This window comes from Macaca fascicularis, chromosome 8 (genome assembly GCF_037993035.2).
Source record: "Macaca fascicularis isolate 582-1 chromosome 8, T2T-MFA8v1.1".
Taxonomy (NCBI): domain Eukaryota; kingdom Metazoa; phylum Chordata; class Mammalia; order Primates; family Cercopithecidae; genus Macaca; species Macaca fascicularis.
Genome location: NC_088382.1, coordinates 121,955,710 through 121,979,137, shown reverse-complemented (window position 1 = coordinate 121,979,137; position 23,428 = coordinate 121,955,710). Strand labels below are relative to the sequence as shown.

Here is a 23,428-nt window from a genome sequence, read left to right as displayed (position 1 = left end):
ATTTTAACTTCACTGATCAAATCAACCCAGCTCAGAAGTGGTCTCTTCTTCTCTGAATTCTGGTATCATTTCCTTTTTACCTGTCTCAATGCCTATATCTTCATTCATTCAACAAGTATTTACTGAATTCTGTGTGTCAGCCATTGTTCCTATTAGTGAACAAAAGAGGCAATATACTTTTCCCCCCTTGGGGTTTACAGTCTATCAGGTGAAGACAGATAAAAAGTGAGAATATAATAAAGGAGTAATCTATATAGCATTTTAGAAAATGATGTGTCATTGAAAAAAATAGATGGAGAGTTGAGGAATCAGGAGTGCTAGGGATAAAAAGAGGGATGCTATGGCGGTCAGGGCAGACCTTATGGAGAAGGTGACAACTGAGCAAGCAGTTGAAGGTGGTGCAGGAATAAGCCTTGCTGGTAAGTGAAGATATTGTTTTAAGGTACAGCTAGAGCAAATATCACAAAACAGAAGTATGAAGAACGAAAAAGTGAGGTAGCAGGAAATTAAATGAGAGATGAAAAGTAAGTGGGACTTACAAGCCATTGTAAGGACTTTATTTTTGCTCTAGTTGAAATGGAAATCATTAGGGAGATTTGAGCAGAGGAATGACATGCTCTGATTTACAAGGTATTACCATGTTCTGCAGTTCTAATGCTTAAGTAACAATTGTAATTAGCATTCTTGAATTATCTCTCTGCATGAATATTAAACTACTTTTGGGTAGTGTGTTGCGCATTATTTATTTCCAATAAGACACAAGATAATGTGTTGCTGGTTTTATGTCCTCAATGAATATTTGCTGGAAAACTGAAAAACAAAACAAAACAATGATTATGTTTTTCTGAGCAAGATGATCACTTTGTATGACTATGGACTATGCCTTGGCTATTATCACTCAGTACACAAATACCTGACGACGACTTCTTCTTCTTCTTCTTCTTCTTCTTCTTCTTCTTCTTCTTCTTCTTCTTCTTCTTCTTCTTCTTCTTTTTCTTCTTCTCCCTTTTCTTCTTCTTCCCCTCCTCCCTCCTCCCTCCTCTCTCCTCCTCCTCCTCCTCCTTCTTCTTCTCCTTCTTCTTCTCCTCCTCCCTCCTCCTCCCCTCCTTCTTCCTCTTCTTCTTCTTCCCTTTCTTCTTCTTCTTCTTCTTCTTCTTCTTCTTCTTCTTCCTCTTCCTCTTCCTCTTCCTCTTCCTCTTCCTCTTCCTCTTCCTCTTCCTCTTCCTCTTCTTCTTCTTCTTCTTCTTCTTCTTCTTCTTCTTCTTCTTCTTCTTCTTCTTCTTCCTCTTCCTCTTCTTCTTCTTCCCAACAGCAAACTGTCATCTATATATTTGATTTTTATTTATTTTTTAGTTTTTCTTTTACTTTAAGTTCTGGGATACATGCGCAGGGTTGTTACACAGGTATACACGTGCTATGGTGGTTTGCTGCACCTATCAACCCATAATCTCGGTTTTAAGTCCCACATGCATTAGGTATTTATCTTAATGCTTTCCCTCCCCTTGCACCCTGACTCCCAACAGGCCCTGGTGTGTGATGTTCCCCTCCCTGTGTCCATGTGTTCTCATTGTTCAGCTCCAACTCATGAGTGAGAATATATGGTGTTTTGTTTTCTGTACCTGTGTTAGTTTGCTGAGGATTATGGTTTCCAGCTTAATCCATGCCCCTGCAAAAGACAGGAACTCATTCTTTTTTGTGGCTACATGGTATTCCATGGTATATATGTACTACATTTTCTTTATCCAGTCTATTATTGATAGTTACCAAATACCTGACTTCTAACAAGCTAGTTGCACCAAATGTGCTAGTTTCTATTATGTTCTTTTGTTAATTGCTTATTAACGAAGGAGAACTGAATTTCAAAAATTATACTTTTTAGAGGAAGAAAAATCTTACTTTTGTTTGTTTTTGTAAATTTTTTCTTCTTTTCAAGCATTAAACAAATCTAAAAGTTTAAAATTTTAAGTAAAGTTTTCTATATAGCTGAGTTAAATGCTTTAATATGTTTTTCCTTTTAAAATAATAAAAGCAAAGAAGACTATTTAATAATATGATAAGTACCAATATTTGAGGCGCACATTGGCTTGTCTATGACTACTTTTAAAGTGTGGTAGACCCACATTGTAAATAGCCATTTGTACCAGAGTATTATGAACTGTAAGCATTTGAATGATTGCTTAGATTCTTTAATACTAGCTAATAATATCTCCATTGTCATTATTATAATTATAATAATGGTTATACAACATTATGTTATTATCATTATATGTTTAAAAATCTAACATTTTCAAGTACTCAGTATATGTCAAGCACATTGCTAAATGTTTTATTGTTGTATTTTTATTTAATTTTTAAAATAACATGAGGCAGATACATTTTTAACCCTATTTTACAAATGGAAAACTATAGAGAATAATCTCAGCGCTTAGGTACTTTTAAGTTAGTAAGTAGTAGAGTACACCTCAGATAATTTTATTCCAAAGCAATCAGTCCTAACCCCTGTATTATATCCCTGCTTATAACCTCCTCCCATTATTTTTCATCTTCATGTTGCTTTTCAAATGTAAGAACAAACCCATTCATTTATTCATCAAGTATTTATTGAGTACCCGTTAAATGCAAGGTACATTTTCTAGGTGTAGGTGCTGCAAATTTGTGTTACAGCCAGCCCTAAAATATTTTTAGACTAATTAATAGTAAGGACATGCAAACAAATATAGTAGCTGCAAAATGGTGTAAGCACTATTAATATGTTTATGTAAGTCAATACTTCTCAGATAATTGTGCATTGCAATCATCTTGAAGTCTTTTGAAACTCCAGATGATGAGGCTACCAACCCAAAATGTCAAGTCAGTTTATCTGAGATTCATTCAAGTATTTGCATTTTTACCAAGGTCCCAAGGTGACTCTCACAATGACCAAAGTATGAAAAGTTCTTGTATAATTTAGATGATGAACAAATAAGGTGGAGATCATATGTATTAGGGGTTACTGGTGGTAGAGTCAGGGAAAACCTCATCAAAATTCAAAATAATTCATTCTGGCAAATAGGAATTTAAAGATAGATATGAAAATGGCTTGACATTTGAAGGGACCTCCTGGAATGCAGATAGATATAAGAGCATTTACTCTGGAGTCAGACTCAGGTTTCTGTCTTGGCACTACCATTTGATGGCCATGTGACACTCAGAAAATTTTTGAGATTCCCTAAAAACCAAGTTATCTCACCCATAATGCATAGTTCTAATTTGAAAGATTGCTTTACAATTAAATAAATAAAGTGCTTATTGCAATACCAGGTACATAGTAAACCCTTAATAAATGCTACCCTTTATAGCTGATGAGATATACCCACATAGCTGGAGTAGTCAAATGGTATAGATTTAAAATGTGGCATAGGCTTTTTTCTTGGAGAAATAGTAGCCTCATTGAAGGACTTGAATTTTTAGAGTAACGTAAGTTTTGAAATTTAGAGAGGCCTTTTTATTTTGGAAAGTGAATTATGCATTACATGGTGAGAATAAGCCCAAGGAAATAAATTTAAGAGGAGGCTGTTGCATTGGTTCACAAGGGAAACTCTGAAGGCAGTAGTTGTGGTTGTGTAGATGAAATGGCAGCAGATACAAGAGATATTAATAAGATATAATTGAAAAGCTTTATGGCCAATTAGATATTGGGGATGAGAGGGAAAAAGAGTAGAGGATGATTCTCAGGTTTCTGGTCTTCTATTTTGTTTTTCATTTTAGATAATATCACTTCTTACATGATAACAGTTTTGCTTTAATTAATTGGAGAGCTGACCTTTCAACTCCCTAGACTTTTTTGTTTTCACCATCTAGGTGTTGACTTAATTATATCAAGGTCAGCATAAGTGCTTTTATTTAACTGTAGTAATTGGGTCTCATGTGTTTCAGTGGAATCTAGGAACCAAAAGTATTTTCTAATTTCTAATGATAATGATACTGACAATATAAATGTATTCTTCAAAGATCTTCAAAGAGTGAAACTTGTATGGAAGGTGGATATGGTGCTACTTGTAAAGTAAGAAAAAAATCGTAATATGATAGCACATTTATTGTATACATATATTTTAAATATTTATAGTCATGCTGCTCAAACTATTTTCTTTTGGAGGTTATAGATATTCCACAAATAAATTGAATTGGTGGAGTTTTTCTAAGTTACAGACGTACAAAGCAAGGTAATAAATATGAAGGGACTACAAAAGGTTTATAGAAAAATGAAAGTATAGAAAAGTAGAATTTATATAGAAAAAAGAATTAAAATGGAATTAAAATGTAAATTTAAAAATATGAACTCTATTTCTCAACAAAGCTCTCTCAAATTCAAGACACTTTTGTAAGCAATGATACCAACCATTTTGTCCATCTCTAAGGAGGGTCCTGGGAATTTAACCATGTCAATGCCATCTTTTTACATTATTAAGAAAAATGGGTGCCCTGTAAAGAGTTTTTTAAGACGACAAAATAAAAGGAAGTCAAAAGGAGCCAAATCAGGACTATAAGGTGAATGCCTGGCTGGGTGTGGTGGCTCACACCTGTAATCCCAGTACTTTGGGAGGCCAAGGCAGATGAATCACCTCAGGTCAGGAGGTCCAGACGAACCTGGCCAAAATGGTGAAACCCCATCTCTACTAAAAAAAAAAAAAATTAGCCAGGCATACTGACATACACTTGTAATCCCAACTACTTAGGAGGCTGAGGCAAGAGAATCCCTTGAACCCAGGAGGTGGAGGTTGCAGTGAGCTGAGATCATGCCATTGCACTCCAGCCTGGGTGACAAGAGCAAAACTCCATCTCAAAAAAAAACAAAAAACAAAAAAAAACCCCAAAACGTGAATGCCTAATTATTTCTCATTGAAACTCTCAAAATTACCCTGTTTGATGAGAATGAGCAAGAGCATTGTTATGGTAGAAAGGACCCTCTGGTGAAACTTTCCTGGGTGTTTTTCTGCAAAAGCTTTGGTTAACTGTCTCAAAACCCTCTCATAATAAGGCAGTGTTTTCCTTGGTTTCTCCAGAAAGTCAACCAGCAGAATGCCTTGAACTTCCCAAGAAACTGTTGCCATCTCCTTTGCCCTTGATCAGTCAGTTTTTGCTTTGACTGAATCACTTCCACCTTTTGGTAGCCATTGCTTTGGTTGTGCTTTGTCTTCAGGATTGTACTGGTAAAGCCATGTTTCATCTCCTGTTACAGTTCTTCAAAGAAATACTTCAGGGTCTTGATCCTACTTGTTTAAAATTTCCATTGAAATTGAAAGCTCTGTTCTTGTCTGCAGCTGATCTGGGCACAAAAGTTTTGGCATCCCTTCAGTGGAATTGTGTAAACTGAACCAGTTGAGATGTCTAGGCAATTACCTATTGTTTCTTCTGTTAAACATTGATCCGCTTCAATTAGAGCACAAATGAGATGAATTTTTTCCTCACAAATTGATATGAATGGTTTGCTTTGCAGGCTTCATCTTCTCTCATTCCTTCTTAAAATGAGTTATCCATTTGTAAATTACTGATTGTTTGGGTGCATTGTTCCCATACACTTTTTGTAAAGCATCAGTGAATTTCACCATTCTTCCACCCAAACTTCACCATAAATTTGATGTTTGTTCTTCATATAATTTTTGCAGAATTCATATTGCTCTGATAGGGGAATTTTTCAAACTAGTATCTTATCCTTCTTGGTGCCTGAAAGTAGATTCTATTCAAACATGTTATAAGAAGATGGTAGAAGTCCATTTGATTAAAAAAAAAAAAAGGAAATCCATGCATACTTTTTTTCATGATATGCATTTTTACAAACTTTCTGAAGTCTCCTTGTATAAATTTCTCAATTTATATCTTCACCCCAATTGTTTTTCTTAAACTTTGATGTCTTCTACTGATTTTGTGCTAACAAAGATTACCTAACATATAAATAAGTTTCAAATATTAATGGAAAGGTTGAGAAAAAGAGCCAATTTTGATTTCTGTTAAAAACAAGGGGATTGAATATTGAAGAGGAAGGAGGCAGGCAGAATTCAAGAAAATGTATTTGCTTGGCAATTTTAGGAGACATAGGAAAATTGAGGCAAATATACCAGATATTGGTGAAGACATATCTCTCTATTCATTAGTGAGAAGTTTAAACATTATTTAGTGGCTGCTGATTACTATTTTTAGTATTTTATGATATAGGTTATCATAAGTCCAAATAAAGCTACATCATTACTTGTATTAGGAATGTATGTTGATTACACAGTCATGTGAACAAATTTAGTGTGCCAAATTCATAGAATTTGCCCCCAATTTTTCTCACATGAAATATTCAAGTTTTCTTTTTCCTGATCCACATTAGCACTGGAATATGGGAATCAATTCATAAACTGACAGTTTTTGCTTTCTGGTGTGTTTGTTTTTTAAAATATATTTGCTCCTGTTTGTAATTTTATATCATGCATGATCATTTCTGTTGTTAGGGAAAATGATCCTAGTTCATGGAATGTCATTAAATATATTGATTGTTGGTAGGCTTCTACTAAGACAACTTGTACTTTCCAGTTGTCCTGCCACTTGGATTTTTGTAAAGCCTCAGCATTTATAGTCTTGGATTAGATGCTTTCCCTGATTGTAACATGAATATGTCCTTTCCATCTCTTTTCTTTAAATTTGAAGAGACACACATTAAAATCTCACTAATGGCAAATCCTAGAGGGACTTTGCAGAATCTATAAATCAATGAGCAGAGTTCCATTTTGAACTTATAAAATATACATATTTTTAAAAGAGAAGACTGCATGCAGTACTGGTGTTTTCAAGGTCCTTTGAAGATCTTTAGAGGTCCTCAAAGATCTTAGGACGTAGTCCCTGAGGAAGGCAAAGGTACATGTTACCATAATGAGTGGATTTTCTCTTCCTCTATACCTAAGATCACACGATTATAATTTTCAGTAAAATCCTAGGAAAACTTGGAAAGTCTGAAAGCATCTTTCTATCCCTTGCAGTAATATTTTAACAACATAAAATTAGTTTCAAAATAATAAATGCCCAGAAATGTATCCACTTGACTCTATCTAATAAATAGCAAAAGATTTGATTCAGCACAACTGTTATTATATTTTACTGCTTCCCATCTTCAAGCAATATGCTTAGGAGATAATGCATTAGGTCTTAATGAGTTTACTTTTATAATCACTAAAAATGGTCTTCTCCCTTGAGCTAATTATATAATTGATTATTTGGGGAAAACAGGGGTTTTAAGATTAATTGTATTTTTACTTACACTAATTTTCTTGTTTTAACTAGTTTATACACATCAACATCTCCTAAATGTAATAAATATTAATTGTAGAAACACCTCCTGCCCAAATTAAATTATTAGTATTTGTCATTTCTAATTTCAATTGCCATTAAGTCAGAATACATTGCATGCAAATAAGTATAATTGATCTTTATAAACACATTGCACTTCTTAACCCTATAAAGCCCTTACAGATTGATCACAGTTTGTTTCCTTTTATTTTGATCATGTTTTATTTTCTGATTATCTCATTGATTTTTCACCCCTTTGTGGTGATGATTTAGAGATAGTTTTAGCTTAATCTAGGTTTCTGAATTTTGTAAACATTGTGTTTTTTTCTTCATACATTTTTCTAGTTATATCATGAGCTAGGGACAGTGGTCCTGGTAACCAGGGTTTTCTTACACTGAAGGTAATAAGCTTTTAGCTGCATATAGAAGAAGTTTCTCATGTTGAGTCAGTTGACTCAGGGTGCTTAAATTTGTGGTGCTTTATATAAATATTTACATATTTTTTATATTAATAGTGCTAGAGCACACATGTGAAATCTCTTGATCTTAAACAGAAATATACCCTTCGTGACAACAGGAAAATTATGAATTTAAGAGTTATTTATCTAAAATACAAATAGACATCCTCACTTCAGTGCCTAAAGCCCTTCAACAATAGTTAACATTTGTTAGGCACTTCCAATATTCCTGGCACTACTCTAAGTATTATGCATGCATTTCTTTAAGTATCACAGTATGACTATGAAGTCACTAAATAATCATCCCATTTTATAGGTGAGGAAACTGAGGCATAGAAAACATCTCAGGCTTTAAAACAAACCAGCCAACATGCAACTAGAGGAGCCAGGATGCACACAAAATGTTGTGGTTTTAACTCTGAATTCTCCCTGCATTAAACACAGAAAGTTAAAATACCTGTGTTGGTTAAGATTTCTATTCATAGTCATAGAATATGAATAGTCTATATTCTGACTTCCATTTCAGCTTAATTTCTTGCTGCCTTCCACAGAACACTACAATGCGTTTTTGAGTAAAACACTTCCCTCCTTTCCCAAAAAAAAGAAAAATCTCTAAGAACTCCATTCGTTTAATATGTTACTTTCTGTGACAGAACATCACACACCCCTACCTTCTCAGGATAATGAATTGGTAAAATACATAATATTTCAGTACTCATATGGGTTACTTCTATGGAACACTTATCTAATTAAACAAAGGATGACATTCATTTATTGCAACTGTTCCACCACACTCTAATCATCTGTCAAATCAACCTCCTCTCCTGTTCCATTAAGAGTCTCTTTAGAGCATGGTTGCTTATGTTGCTGATTGATCCATGCATTTCTGGAATTTAACATGATACAGAGCACACAATAGGTACTCACCAACAGCTTATTCAATGAATGAATAATACCTACATGTCATGATTCCATTTAACTTTTTGTTCATTTAACTTAGTATTATTCTATAGGCTAAAATTTGATAAGTAGTGTGTATTACTGAGTATTCATTTACTTATACAGAGTAATTCTCAGTTAAATATCAGTTACAGTAAACATAGGTAAAGTAAATAAACAAAGCATTGAGGATCAAGGTGAATGTTAGTGTAGCCTGTGCTACATGTTCCCAAACCGTTGGTGCCCATCAGTGATCATAGTCAGAATTATTGCTTCCAAAAAAGTTTATCCACAAATATTCATCAAGTTACTTGTTACATGATTAGGTATTTGACAAAATATTTGTTTAGTAGATTAATCAATTGATTCTGAGGTACATTATGCCAGAAAAATGTCTGCATGTTTACCAAAGCAGTTTTCTACAAGTCTTCAAACTATTAACAGTACACCAACTCATATTGGATTCACCCTTCGATTACCACAAATGTCTACACTATTTTTGAACTCTTATCTTTATAATGATAGATGTGGAATGTCAAATGATAATTTTGGTATATCTTTTTAAAACCCTTAAAGGTAGTATCAACATAGACATAATAGTTGTCTTGTGTCCACGATTTACAGAGAAGTTTAAAATCAAAGACGTGCAACATATTTAGAATAAAAAGATCTTTACTATCACTAAATACCACCTCTGGTGCGAAGACACCTGATTTAACATTTGTTTCTTTCTCACATGAATGCAAAACCAATATTTTTGGTCTGCATTTTCAATAAATTGATACATAGGTTGTCATGTCAAATTTATGAATTAGTTTTTCCTTTAACAAAACAATGTTACTGGGTTTCTTAGCAGTAATTAAACATTTTCCCCTCCATGTCCTCCTATCTCAATGCATTAATCACTCATATGAAATCAATTTAGAATACTAGGACATATATATGTATATTAATATACATATATATACACACACATTTATTTACACACAAACACACATTCAGAACTACCAGCTATAAATGATATGATTAACAACATTTCTGGTACAGATTGATTGCTTTGTGAACAGAATTGGAAAGAATAAGTTTTGGTTATAAATAAATATTAGTAATGTGAAGCAGTAAGGATTTAATATTTTTGGCCAGGATAACTGTCTACAATAACTTGACAGCAGACAGACATAACTGTATGCAATTTTTTTTAATGGATTTGTCCCTGGATTCATTTCTTATGTTTCTTTTTTTGGGGGCTACAACAGCAGATTAATTGATCCAATCCCATTAAAAAATATTTAATCAGAGAGCAGCTTTGATTGCATAATTTTACAAAATTTATACTCATGAACTTTAAAATGACTAAATGTTTTGATATTTTTTGTTAAGCAGGAGACTAGCCTTGGTTAAGCAGAAAAGAAGCCTTTTCAACATTTCTACAAAAAAATTTTCTTATCGATTCTTACAATTAACTGATAGGTTTTGTCACTTGTAAAGAAGTGAAAAACAATTCCCAAAGATATTTTAGAGTTAATATTTAACCACTTAGATATTTATTTGTGTAAATTTTAAAAATGGCTTCAAAATTCAAACTGTAGGACTTTCATATATTTTTGTTTCATTTTCTTATTTTCTTTATTGCACATGAAAAAAATCGACTCCAAAAAAAAAAAAAAAAAAAAAAAGAATGAAGCCAGCAACATAGGACTTACCTGATTATATCATTATTTTCTTCCCTGACACAAATCAGTTGCTAATTGATCTCCTCAACTGAACTTAGCTAGCCCAATTCAATATCACCTAGAAAAATAGAAGGGAATATGTTCTTGCATTTCTAAATTTTCTGCTAGTACTAATTCATCTAGATTTTAAGTTATTTTATTATATACAAAAATAATTTATGTTATTTTAGAAAATTTGGAGATGCAGGAAAATACAAGGAGCGACATACAAATCACCAGTAATCGTATAATCAAGAATTACAACCACCACTATTTGGCATATTTATGTTTTATTATTTATCTCTGTGATTATATACATGTAAGAATTTGTTTTAACTTGCAAAATTGCTTTTACCTAGTTTATAGAGTTTTGTGTCATTTTTTAAAAAGTTAAAACACCTTCACAAACATTTTATTTTGTTCATGTATATTATGTAAAATCTTGTTTAAAAATGAGCTATATTCAGCTACCTCACTAACATAGTTTTATTTATTCTCCTCTTGGAGAAGGAAACTACTACTACTGGATTTTGATAGTTTTATATATATATATGTCCCTGAATAGAGTGTTTGATTAGAAAGGAAGAGAAATGAATGTGTACAAAATTTGGCCTTCTCAGTGAGAATGACTGCAAGAATGACCTTACTAGTGAAGAGTAATAAATTTACTGTTCAAGACTCCCAAGAAACTAAAATTGTACCAAAGGAAGGTGACATTGTATAGACAAGACATACAGGTTTGTATCATAGTTCACTGTTTTTGTATTCAGTAGTTTCTGATAAAGGCTCTACGAAATCAGATGAGTTTGATGTGTGAGGCTCATCAGCGGGTATTAAATAAGATTAATACACATGGAAGGCAATTTCTATCTCTTCTTAGATTCCCAAATCTGGTTGGAGAAGAAGGATGTAAACCCTTAACCATTTAAAATTAGGTCACAATTTAATGGTAACCAAGTTTTTCTAGGTCCATAAATTCAACACTACAAAAAGGAATGGAACATGATGCATGCTTGGAGACCTAACTAATTAAGGCACTGGGCACTGGGATTGCAATGTACAGACTCTCCTTATCTAATTCCAGACTGCCTCAAATGTATTCCCAAATGACCACTTTATTCCTGCTCTTTACTGCCTGACTTTCTAATCTAATCAAAACTCTATCAAGTCACTGCTTTTATGGCGTTTTCTATTGTTAAATGTCATCCAGTTTGGCATGATTTAAGCTACTCTAACCATTGTGTTATTAGATAGCTTTCATTTGCCTAATTAGGCATTAATATTTACTAAGAAATAATCTAGATATAGGGATATACACTCTTTCTTATATTATTCATTCATTCATATAAGTAATGTTTATTGAGTACCTCCTCAAGACGTTGCGCTTTAATGGCCTTTCTGGAGCTTTCATTCTCAGATGGGAGATAAATATTGAACAATTAATTGCACAATTATTTATTTATTGTCAGTTTGCGTTAAGTGTCCAAAAAGTACTACAGAGTGGTGCTACAAGAATATCTATCAGAGAGAAATAATCTGGCAGAGGAATGAAGGAATATATATATATATAAAGTATTCTCATTCTTTAGGGTTTAGTTTTCAATGCTTTTTAAAAATGAAATCTGCATGTATACAGTATAATGCTGCTGGAATGGTGACCTCTTTTTTTAACCCATTTAAATAGACATTGGATTACCTTGAAAATGTAAATTGCAGTAATAAACAATGGCTTTTAATGAAGATGAAAAGTTTTTAATAATAATAGTTGCATATTTGAAAAATGTTTTGGTAAAAAAGCAAACATTGGCCGGGCGCGGTGGCTCACGCCTGTAATCCCAGCACTTTGGGAGGCCGAGGCGGGCAGATCATGAGGTCAGGAGATCGAGACCATCTTGGCTAACACGGTGAAACCCTGTCTCTACTAAAAATACAGAAAAATTAGCCGGGCGTGGTGGCGGGTGCCTGTAGTCCCAGCTACTCGGGAGGTTGAGGCAGGAGAATGGTGTGAACCCAGGAGGCGGAGCTTGCAGTGAGCCCAGATTGTGCCACTGCACTCCAGTCTAGGTGGCAGAGACTGCATCTCAAAAAAAAAAAAAAAAATTGGTACTCCTGAAACTTATTCATTGTCATGAGAACAGCATGGGAGATACTTTCCCCCATGATTCAATTTCCTCCCACCAGGTCCCTCCCACAACACGTGGGAATTCAAGATGAGAATTCCCACGTGTTGTGAGAAGAGACAACATGGGAATTGGAATATGGAGGGGACACAGCCAAACCATATCATTACTCATAGATTTTCAACCCTTGCCCTCCTCTTTCTTTCCCCCACCCAGTAACCCCCAGTGTCTATTGTTTCCATCTTTATCCCCATGTCTACCCAGTGTTTAGCTCCCACTTGTAAGTGACAACATGTGGTATTTGGTTTTTTATACCTGCATTAATTCTCCTCGGATAATGGCCTCCAGCTGCAGCCACATTCCTGCAAAAGACATGATTTCACTCTTTTTTATGGCTGCATATTATTTAATGGTGTATATATATACCACATTTTCTTTATCCAGTCCATCAGTGATGGGCACCTAGGTTGATTTCATGTCTTTGCTACTGTGAACAGTGCTGTGATAAACATACAAGTGCATGTGTCTTTTGGTAGAATTTTTTTTTTTTCCCTTTGGTTCTATATGGAGTAATGAGATTGCTGGGTTAAATGGTAGTTCTAAGTTCTTTGAGAAATCTCCAAACTGTTTTCCGTAGTGGCTGAACTAATTTACATTTCCACAAACAGTGTAAAAGCATTCCTTTTTCTCTGCAGCCTTGCCATCATCTGTTTTTTTCTGACTTTTACATCATAGCCATTGTGACTAGTGTGTGATGGTATCTAATTGTGGTTTTGATTTGCTTTTCTCTGGTGATTACTGATGTTGAGCATTTGTTCATGTTTGTTGGTCATTCATATGTCTTCTGAGAAGTGTCTATTCATGACTTTTGCCCACTTTTTAATGGGGAATTTGTGTTTTGCTTGTTGACTTGTTTAAGTTCCTTATACATTCTGTATATTAGAGCTTTGTCAGATGCATAGCTTATGAACATTTTCTCCCATTCTGTAGGTTAGTTGTTACTCCTCTAACAGTTTATTTCGCTGTGCAGAATAGGTCTTACTTGTCAATTTTTATTTTTGTTGCAATTACTTTTGAGGATGTAGTCATAAATTCATTGCCAAGGCCATTGTCCAGAGTGGTACTTCCTAGATTTTCTTCTAGGATTCCTGAAGTTTGATGTCTTACATTTAAATATCTAATCCATCATGAGTTAGTTTTTGTATTTGGTGAGAGATAGGTGTCTATTTTCATTCTTCTGCATATGGCTAGCCACTTATCCTAGCACCATTTATTAAATAGAATACTTTCCCCATGGCTTTTTTTCGGTCAACCTTGATGAAAATCAAATTGATGTGGATCTGTGGCTTTATTTCTTAGTTCTGTATTCCACTCCATCCATCATTGTGGTCTGTGTCTGTACCAGTACCATGCTGTTTTGGTTACTGTAGCCTTGTAGTATAGTTTGAAGTAGGCTGTGTGATGACTCTAGCTTTGTTCTTTTTTTGGTTTAGGATTATTTTGGCTATTTGGGCTTTGTTTCAGTTCCATATGAATTTTAGCATAATTTTTTTCCCAGTTCTGTGAAAAATGATGTTGGTAGTTTGATAGAAATAGCATTGAATCTGTACATTGGTTTGGGAAGTATGGCCATTTTAACGATATTAATTGTTCCAATTCATGAGCATGGAATGTTTTCCCATTGTTTTTTGTCATCTGTGATTTCTTTCAGAAGTGTTTTGTAGTTCTCTATGTAAAGATCTTTTACCTCCTTAATAAGATGTATTGCCACGTATTTTATTTGTTTTGCAGCTATTGTGAACGGGATTGCATTCTTAATTTGACTGTCAGCCTGGATGTTGTTGGTCTATATAAATGCTACTAATTTTTGTACATTGATTAAATATCCTGACACTTTACTGAAGTTGTTTATCAGTTCTATGAGCCTTTTGGCAGATTCTTTATGGTCTTCCAAGTATAAAATCATGTTGTCAGTGAAGAGAGAAAATTTGACTTATTGTTTTCCTTGTTGGATACCTTTTATTTATTTCTCTGGCCTGATTGCTCTGGCTAGGACTTCCAGAAGTATGTTGAGTACAAGTGGTGAGAGTGAACATCCTTTTCTCGTTCCTCTTCTCAAAGTGAATTATCCCAGCTTTTGTCCAATCAGTATTATATTGGCTGTGGGTTTGTCATATATGGCTCTTATTATTTTAAAATGTGTGTCTTTGATGCATAGTTTCTTTAGGGTTTTTATCATTAAGGGATGTTGGATTTTATTGAAAGCTTTTCCTGCATCTCTTGAAATGATCATATGGTTTTTATTTTTAATTCTATTTACATGGTGAATCACATGTATTGATTTGCATGTGTTGAAACAACCTTGCATCCCAAGAAGAATCCTATTAGATCATGGTGAATTAACTTTTTGATATGCTACTGGAGTTGGTTTGATAGTATTTTGCTGAGGATTTTAGAAACTGTGTTCATCAGGAATACTGTCCTGTATTTTTCTTTTTTTGTTGTGTCTTTGCTGTGTTTTGGTATTAGGATGGTGGTGGCCCTTGTAGAATGAGTTAGGAAAGTCCCTTCTCCTTGATTTTTTGTAAGTTTTGGTAAATTGGTATCAGCTTTGTTTGTATGTTTTGTAGAATTCAGCCATAAATCCATCTGGTCTGGGACTTTGTTTTTATTTTTGGTAGGTTTTTATCTTACTGATTTAATTTTAGAAATCAGTGGTCTGTTCAGGGTTTCAATTTCTCACTAATTCTAACTTGGGAGGTTGTGTGTTTGTAGGGATTTATTCATTGACTCTAGATACAAAACTCTATCTTGGGAGGTTATGTGTTTCCAGGAACTTATTCATTTACTCTAGATAAAGAATAAGTTCTTACCTAATAAAAATAATGAAAGTGTTTTAAATTACATTCTTATCTCCTTATCAGAAAAATAAAATACTGAATTCAAGTAGCACATAATACTTTTCAGGTCTCAATGAGACACCAATTTTTCTCGTTTTTCTCCTTTCTTTCTTTTCGTTTTCTTTTCTTTTCTTTTCTTTTCTTTTCTTTTCTTTTCTTTTCTTTTCTTTTCTTTTCTTTTCTTTTCTTTTTTTTTTTTTTGAGATAAAGTCTCTCTCTGTCACCCAGGCTGGAGTGCAATGACACGATCTTGGCTCACTGCACCGTCCGCCTCTTGGGTTCAAGCAATTCTCCTGCTTTAGCCTCCCGAGTAGGTAGGATTACAGGCACCTGCCACCACACCTGGATAATTTTTCTGTTTTTGGTAGAGATGGGGTTTCACCATGTTGGCCAGGCTGATCTCAAACTCCTGACCGCAAGTGATCCACCCGCCTCAGCCTCCCAAAGTGCTGGGATTACAGGCGTGAGCCACTGTGCTTGGCCTCTCCTTTTTGATTATAATATCTTCAGAGAAAGAAAAGTTCTACTTACAACTATATTTTTAAAAATTTAAATATAATAAGAATTACATCAAAATGTACCTCATGAATTTAAAAACTGATTCAGAATAAAAGAAGAAAGAGTTAAGCAAGGAAGATAAAATGGCAAATAATTTTTTTAGTTTTTGCTAAGAATGTTTTTAAAGTATTATTTCATTCTATTATCATAATAAATTCTTTTTAATTTTCATGTAGGAATTTTCTTTTCAGAAATTTTTACTTTTGTTTCACAGTAGAAAACAATTAGGCCTGGAGTTAAAACACGATTTAGGTATACTCACACAGCTAGTTTAATGACTGGTGCTGTAAAAATTTAAAAAGTATAACTTTATAATGGTGTTCAAATGTGCATTGCTCTTAGCATCTACAGTTAAATCTTGTTCACAGAACGTTCTCAACGTCTCAGTGTAGTATCTAGTTTGATAAGACACTGATATTCAATGTTAGCAACTTAATATGCATAACTTAAGCATTTATCACTTGAAAGGTACTTAAATTGTTATCATTAAATATTCTTAGCAATTGGTTTGGATTCCTGTCCTGAACCACAAACTCCTAGCAGTGGAATTAAAATTGGAGACAGATATATGGTTGGAGATGTGGTATCCTTTCAGTGTGATCAAGGATATTCTCTTCAGGTAAGTCTATTTTAAAGTTGTGGTTTTGATTTTCATTGCCCTTTCAGAATATTTTACAAATCAATGATTGATAAGCCATGGGTTTTATAACATTGTTCCTGGTTTGCATCTTAAATCAAAAGGGTGCTCAATTTGTTAATAAAATGTACGCATGAGAAGTATTGCTGGAATGGACTAAATTTATTTTGTTTGGAAGTTAAAAAAACTGATTTTGAGTCAAAATTAGGAAAGTTAGGAAGTCCTTTCTTCTTGATTTTAATTAACTAAATTAAAGTCTTTACTTTTAAAGTAAAAATTAATCTTTACTTTTGTCTCTATTCACATAGGATTGTGAACAACTGAATTCCTGGATTTTTTAGAATTTGAAAATAAAAGGGAATGCTACTTAAAGTACTGAATGACACTTCCATAGCAATACATTTCTCAAATTAGTGAAAATTTACTACAAGTATATTTTGCTAACAAAGTGGATTTGCAATGTATATTCTGATTTTATGTATTTATATTGATTTTTTTTACTTTTTTTGTTGAGGTTCTCAGGTTTATAATAGCATAAAGATTTCCTTAAAGAATAAACCAATTAAGATAAAAAGTTAAGGCAAACACTATTTCACATATCAAATAAATAAATTCTTCAGAGAAAGCAAAATTAAAAATTAGTAATTTATAGTCTTTAAAGTTGTATCACAAAATTATAAATCTCGGAAGTACAATCAAATCTTTCAGGACTTTATGTTTCAATAGAAAAGTTAATATACTTTGACTTGTTTTAATATTTTTATGAAACAATTTTAAAATTATTATTTAACCTATTTCACTTTGTGTATTACAGCAATTTATTATAAACCACCATGTATATGACCCTTTCACTTTTATAGTCACTGCAGTATCTTAGTAAAACATACTGTGATAGGAAATATTAAAACCACAATTCTAATATGATATGAAGTATTATTTTTTCTACCAATATCATGTAGTTATATTTTACATTTTATCATAGGTGTATATAATCACTTTTCTTTAATCATGCTAAGATTTCCATAAAAGTAAATATGTGTATAAAAATAAAACCATGTACCTAAGCTTGTTTTTATAATAATAATTGACTACACTACAATAAATTTAAACTTTTTATATATATTTACTGAACCACATCATTTGGTTTATGTAGGGTCACTCTCACATTACATGTATGCCAGGACCTGTAAGAAGATGGAATTATCCAATCCCAATTTGTTTAGGTAAGTTAAAAGACTATAAAGTATTTGTAAGCTTCATCAGATTTTAAAGTTTCATTCTGTATATCATGATTTTCAAATATATAGTTTGCCTTTTACCAGATCTTATGGAAATGACTTTTTGAGGAAGATATTTCACATCTTCCTTTTTTAATTTGAAAATTTTATTTTTATTTATCCTCAACTTCAATATCAATGGATGACTTAAGCTGTAGAAATTAAGAAAAGACTTAAAAAAATTCCTAGAGAGTTTTCTCAGTGTATCCATTGAACAGGAATATAAGTAAATATTCGATTGCTTGCTATTGAGACGGAATTTAGATAAGGAATCTAAAATGTCTAACAAAGGGAGTATGACACCTCATGAAATGTCTTTAGTGGTGACCGCCAGTCAAGATATGGAATATATTAAAAGGAAACTTGGGTACTGTGAAAGTATAGGCCCACATTTTTGCTGTAACTCGATGCTGCTTCCAAGTTATTTCTATTCATGCTTCCTTTTCTCTTCCTCATTTTTTTGTATTTGTGTGCAACTATTAATATACTGGATTCTAAAGAGTATGAGAAAGTAATGTGAGGTATGATCCCTACCTTTAAAACATTCAATTACCATTTGGAGTACTAGAAATAAAATAAATGAATTTATTATCAAATAATTTAGTGTTAAATTGTATCATTAACTACATGATGGAATTTCAGAAAAGTGAGACTGGTGTTGATTAAAGTATTGGCAAACATATTCAGCTTGTAAGGCTTTCACAGAGTTTTGGATAATAAGTGTAATTAAGACACATGGAGGAAGAAGACGGCTCTTTCTGAGTAGGAGACAGAGCCTAAGTCAAAAAAAAAAAAAAAAAAAAAAAAAGTCCATGACTTGTGTGACTTAACCCTGCGCAATGACCGTATCTGTACTATATTCCTCTGTTTGGGCTGCTATAGCAGAATACTCCAGATTAGGTAGATTAAACAACAGAAATTTATAAATTTATTTTCTCACAGTTCTGGAAGCCAGAAGTTCAAAAACAAGGTGCTAGCTGGTTGGTATCTTCTAAGGGCCTCTCTTGTTGCCTTATAGATGGTATCTCTTGCATGATCTTTGGTTTGTGCACCCGCACTCCTGGTGTCTCTTCCTCTTCTTAAAGGACACCAGTCCTATTGGATTAAGATCCTTGCCTATGACCTCATTTAACCTTAATATCTTCATTAAGGCCCTATCTCCAAATACAGTCACATTAGGGGTTAGGACTTCAAAATATAAATTTTGGGGGGACACAATTAATTCCACAACTTCTGCGTTCAATGCACACAATTCTTTTCGAAGAGTACTGAAAAATGTTTAAGAATGATGATGTGTTTAATCGGCAAAGTACATTGAAAACACTCAGACTTTAAATTGGATGATTTTTTAAGGGAAGCTTTTAACATACTATGAATAATTTATAAATGCATATATACCAATTTTAAAATTACCTCACATATATACATGTAATGCATTTTGGAATACTTACATATGCACAGATAACAGTGATTGTAAATATATTGTGTGGTGTGTCTGTGTTTATGTGTATATCCAATTGATTATAAAAGTTGAGAATATAAAAGAGCACAAAGAGTAAAATAAATATGTTTTCTGCTAATAGGAAAGCAGAGAGTTTAGATCTTTCATCCATTACCATATTGCTTGTACCTGAAAAGTTTCTCATCTTAAATAGGCATCCAATATATACTGTTTAGTGAACAAATTAATGTAAAGGTTTGGGATACTGTGTGTGTGTGTGTGTGTGTGTGTGTATAGAGAGAGAGTAATGGTTTTCTTTTTGATATTAACGTGTAAGAATTTCTCATACCATATTGTGTTTTTGAAATAAAATTTGAAATGTCAAAATCCACAATTGAAACAAACAAAATTTGAATTTTGATTCTTGACACAGAGCATTGTCTAATTTGTGCAGTTAACTTCTTTTTCATTAAAGGTTTATTTCTTGTCTTTTGATATTATAAATTATATATTTATTTTTTCACATTATGTGTTTCATAATTTTATGTTTATTATGAACACATCTCATATTGTAATTAGAGCACAGTTCTAATAGTTTGCTTATAACTTTTCCTAAATAGATTAATTATGTCTCTGAATAGAACTGCTTAAATTCTTTCATAAATATTATCAAATTTCTCCATAAGGTTGTACCAATTTAAATACCACTCTAGTATTACAGGACAGTTCCCATTTTGTTATATTGCTTGCATCAATTATTATTATTTTAAAAAAATCAATTTTCTCAGTACCATAAGACAGAGTAAAAGAGAAATAAAATATAAAATATATTTTTTTAAATTACCACTTCTTTTAGTAAATAAAGTATCATCTTGATTAAGTTTACATTTATATTGTAAACTAAATTTAAAAAAATTGTTTTATTATATAATTTTGTATGCTTAGTAAAGATGGGGTTTCACCATTTTGGTCATGCTGCTCTTGAACTCCTGACCTCAGGTGATCCGCCTGCCTCGGCCTACCAATATGTTGGGATTACAGGCATGAGCCACCGTGCCTGGCACATTTTAAATTCCTTTCTACTCTTTTTTTTTTTTGTATTTTATAACTTCTGAACAATAAGCTTGTACTACATGTGATAGAGTATTAAAGTAATAGCAGTGATACAATAGCAATATTGTAACAAGAAGCTGAAAGCAAGAGGCTGATTCAGAGAATGTCTTAAAACACTAGTCATCAGATAACAAGGCTACAGCCTTGTGAACTGGAAAATAAACCATCTCCCAGATATTTTGATTGAAAGAAGGAAAATTCATGTGAGATTTTAGATATTAGAGACAACTAAGAAGAAAAAACAAAAGTTCGTTTCATTTTGGAAGACTAAGCTATGGTTGTCCCTAACAAAAAGAGTGTAATGGGACACAAAAGAGTCTACATAAGCCGCTGATGACACACATAAAATTGTTATTCAAGGCATAGGAGTGTTGAGATTGCAGAGATACTGCGGAAATAGACATGAACAAATTGCTGAAGGCAGATGCATTCTTTGGTATGCTTCTTCATATGTCTCTAATGATTTGTCATTGTTTTTCTTCTGTTGTTGTTATCTCTTTACTCTTTATTCTCTTTTCTTTTTCTCCTTTGGTTTTGGTATTTTTCACCCTGAAAGGAGGGACCATCCATGCAGAGGACAGGAATTCCAGCTCATATTTAAAGTGATAGAAAGTAACAGAATTAGAAGGACAATGAGCAGCTCAAAGACTTGAAATTGTGAAGGCAAGAAAATAAAAGATAGTCCTTGCCTTTTACTCAAATTTCAGAATAAAGCAAAACAAACCTACAAGTGTATTGCCAGAAATATTTTTAAAAATATTTTAATTGACCAAAATATTGTTTCTACAATTCATTAATTATCAGATTTTGTGATGAATATGTATGAACAATTGAATTTAGGAAAATGAACTGGTAAATACTAACTTTGTCGAAAATTGATTTGGTTTAAGAGTGAATTAACTGAGATTTCAGAAGCTTGAAAAAGCGTATGGGCATATCTTTAGAGCTTGATTATAATCAAAAGTTTCATGAAAGGTTTATAAGCAGGTTGACTCCAAGATTATATATTTCTCCCTTGTAAAATCAGCTTGACACATAATTTGTTCAGTTCACACAGCAAAAGATAGTTGTCAAACTTGTTATTGAATATTGTATAAAACATTGTTAAAATTCCCACTGAATTTGCCTTTAAAATATATAACCTGAGATTTGAGTATCTGCCTGTTGCTACTGTTGGCAAGAAATAATAGGATGCCATTGCAAATAAGTGTTCTATATAGGTAACTTTTGAATTTCATTTGTAGTCATGAAATTCGATTCTTCATCTAACATAACATGATAAAAATGTGCTTTAGAGGGAAGAATAGGTTTCTAAAATGCAATTGCCTTAAATATATGCTCAAGAGTTCTATCTAACTATATTTAAAACCTTGAGTAAATTTCTGGTCTTACAGCTTTTGCTTACCTTATTGATAGTAAACCTGTATCATAGGGATTCCAAAACAAGCACACTTACGAACTCCCTAAATTCTCAAATTTGTGTGCATCTTTTTACATATTTTTACTTCTCTATTTTTTTTTCTTGGTTCTTTTAGGATAAAATAAGGCCATATCTAATGTGTAATATGTGAAATTCTCACATATGAATGGAAACTAACATTTTGCTTAACATTCTTTATTGAGCCTTCTCACAAAAAGAGGAAAAGGAGGGAAGGTTGTGAAAATGATTTCCTCTTGAATACAGTACTTAGAGCTGAAGTGGTTGACTTGATTTTACTCTAAATTATATCATCTTTGGGATGATTCAAAACATTTCTAGGACTACTTGAGAAAGAGAAATAAAGTACCCACTGTGGCAAAGGACATGTCTTTGTTCGTTTACATTCACTGTGCATGATCTGTTACTTTTATGCAATAATTGATTTACTTTGCATTTATTTCTGAGGAAGGAAGGATGATGTCTTCTTACGCTGTTTTAGAAAATCTGTTGTTGATTATATTTAATTACTAGTGTATAGTGAATGAACATTGACAATATTCAAAGTTATATCAAACAGTTTTAACTCAAAGCCTTGAAAATGTGAAATGATTTTAATATGTTTTTTAGGACAGTAAATTATTCCTCTACTCTGGTTTACTTTGGATTTCTGTTATTTTGCAGCTCAGTGTGGTGGTGCTATGTCAGACTTCAGTGGTGTAATCCTCAGTCCTGGGTTTCCTGGAAACTATCCCAGCAGTTTAGATTGCACATGGACAATAAAACTACCCATAGGTTTTGGTATGTGTATTAAAAACACATGAAAGAGCTTTCAATATTTATTAATGTAGCCTTAAAATAAATGTCAATGTTGAATAAGACTTTATACAATCTTCACAAATTTCAGTTTAGTTTAGGAATACATACAGCTATGTAAATTGAAGAGTGAAATTTAAATAATTGTTGCTTAAGTCAAATACATTTCACATGGAGTACTTGGAAAATTGAAGGTATATGGGAATTTTCTTTTTTTTACTCTATTTTTTTAATTAACAAATAAAAATGGTACATATTTATCATGTACAACATGATGTTTTGAAATATGTATACATTTTGGAAGAACTAAATCAAGTTAATTAACACATTACCTTGAATTTTTTGGGGGGTGAGAATACTTAAAACCCTCTTGGCAATTTTCAAGAGTGCAATATGTTGTTAATAACTATAGTTACCATGTTGTACAATGAATTTACTTCTTTTGTGTAACTGAAATTTTGTACCCTTTAACCAACATTTTCTTAATCCCTCTCTCTTACACCCTGGTAACTACCATTCTACTTTCTACTTCTGAGTTCAGTTTTTTCAGATTCCACATGTAAATGAGATCATGTGATATGTCTTTCTGTGCCTGACTTATTGCACTTAACATAATGCCCTCCAGATTCATCCATATTGTTGTACATGACAGAATTCCCTTGTTTTTTTTTTATGGTTGAATAGTGTTTCATTGTGTATATATACTATATTTTCTTTATCCATTCATCAGATGAT

The 23,428-nt window shown here is 32.7% G+C and overlaps 1 protein-coding gene across 6 annotated transcripts in view; it reads left to right on the top strand.

Moving 5' to 3' along the window:
- Positions 1–23,428, top strand: part of CSMD3 (CUB and Sushi multiple domains 3) — a 1,225,248-nt gene that overhangs the window by 1,078,981 nt on the left and 122,839 nt on the right. For all 6 annotated transcript variants that reach the window (XM_045398613.2, XM_045398612.2, XM_045398610.2 and 3 more), the window contains 3 exons: positions 16,493–16,611; positions 17,783–17,852; positions 22,562–22,678. In XM_045398613.2, the coding sequence (XP_045254548.2) occupies positions 16,493–16,611; positions 17,783–17,852; positions 22,562–22,678 (306 nt within the window). The remainder of the gene's footprint in view (positions 1–16,492; positions 16,612–17,782; positions 17,853–22,561; positions 22,679–23,428) is intronic.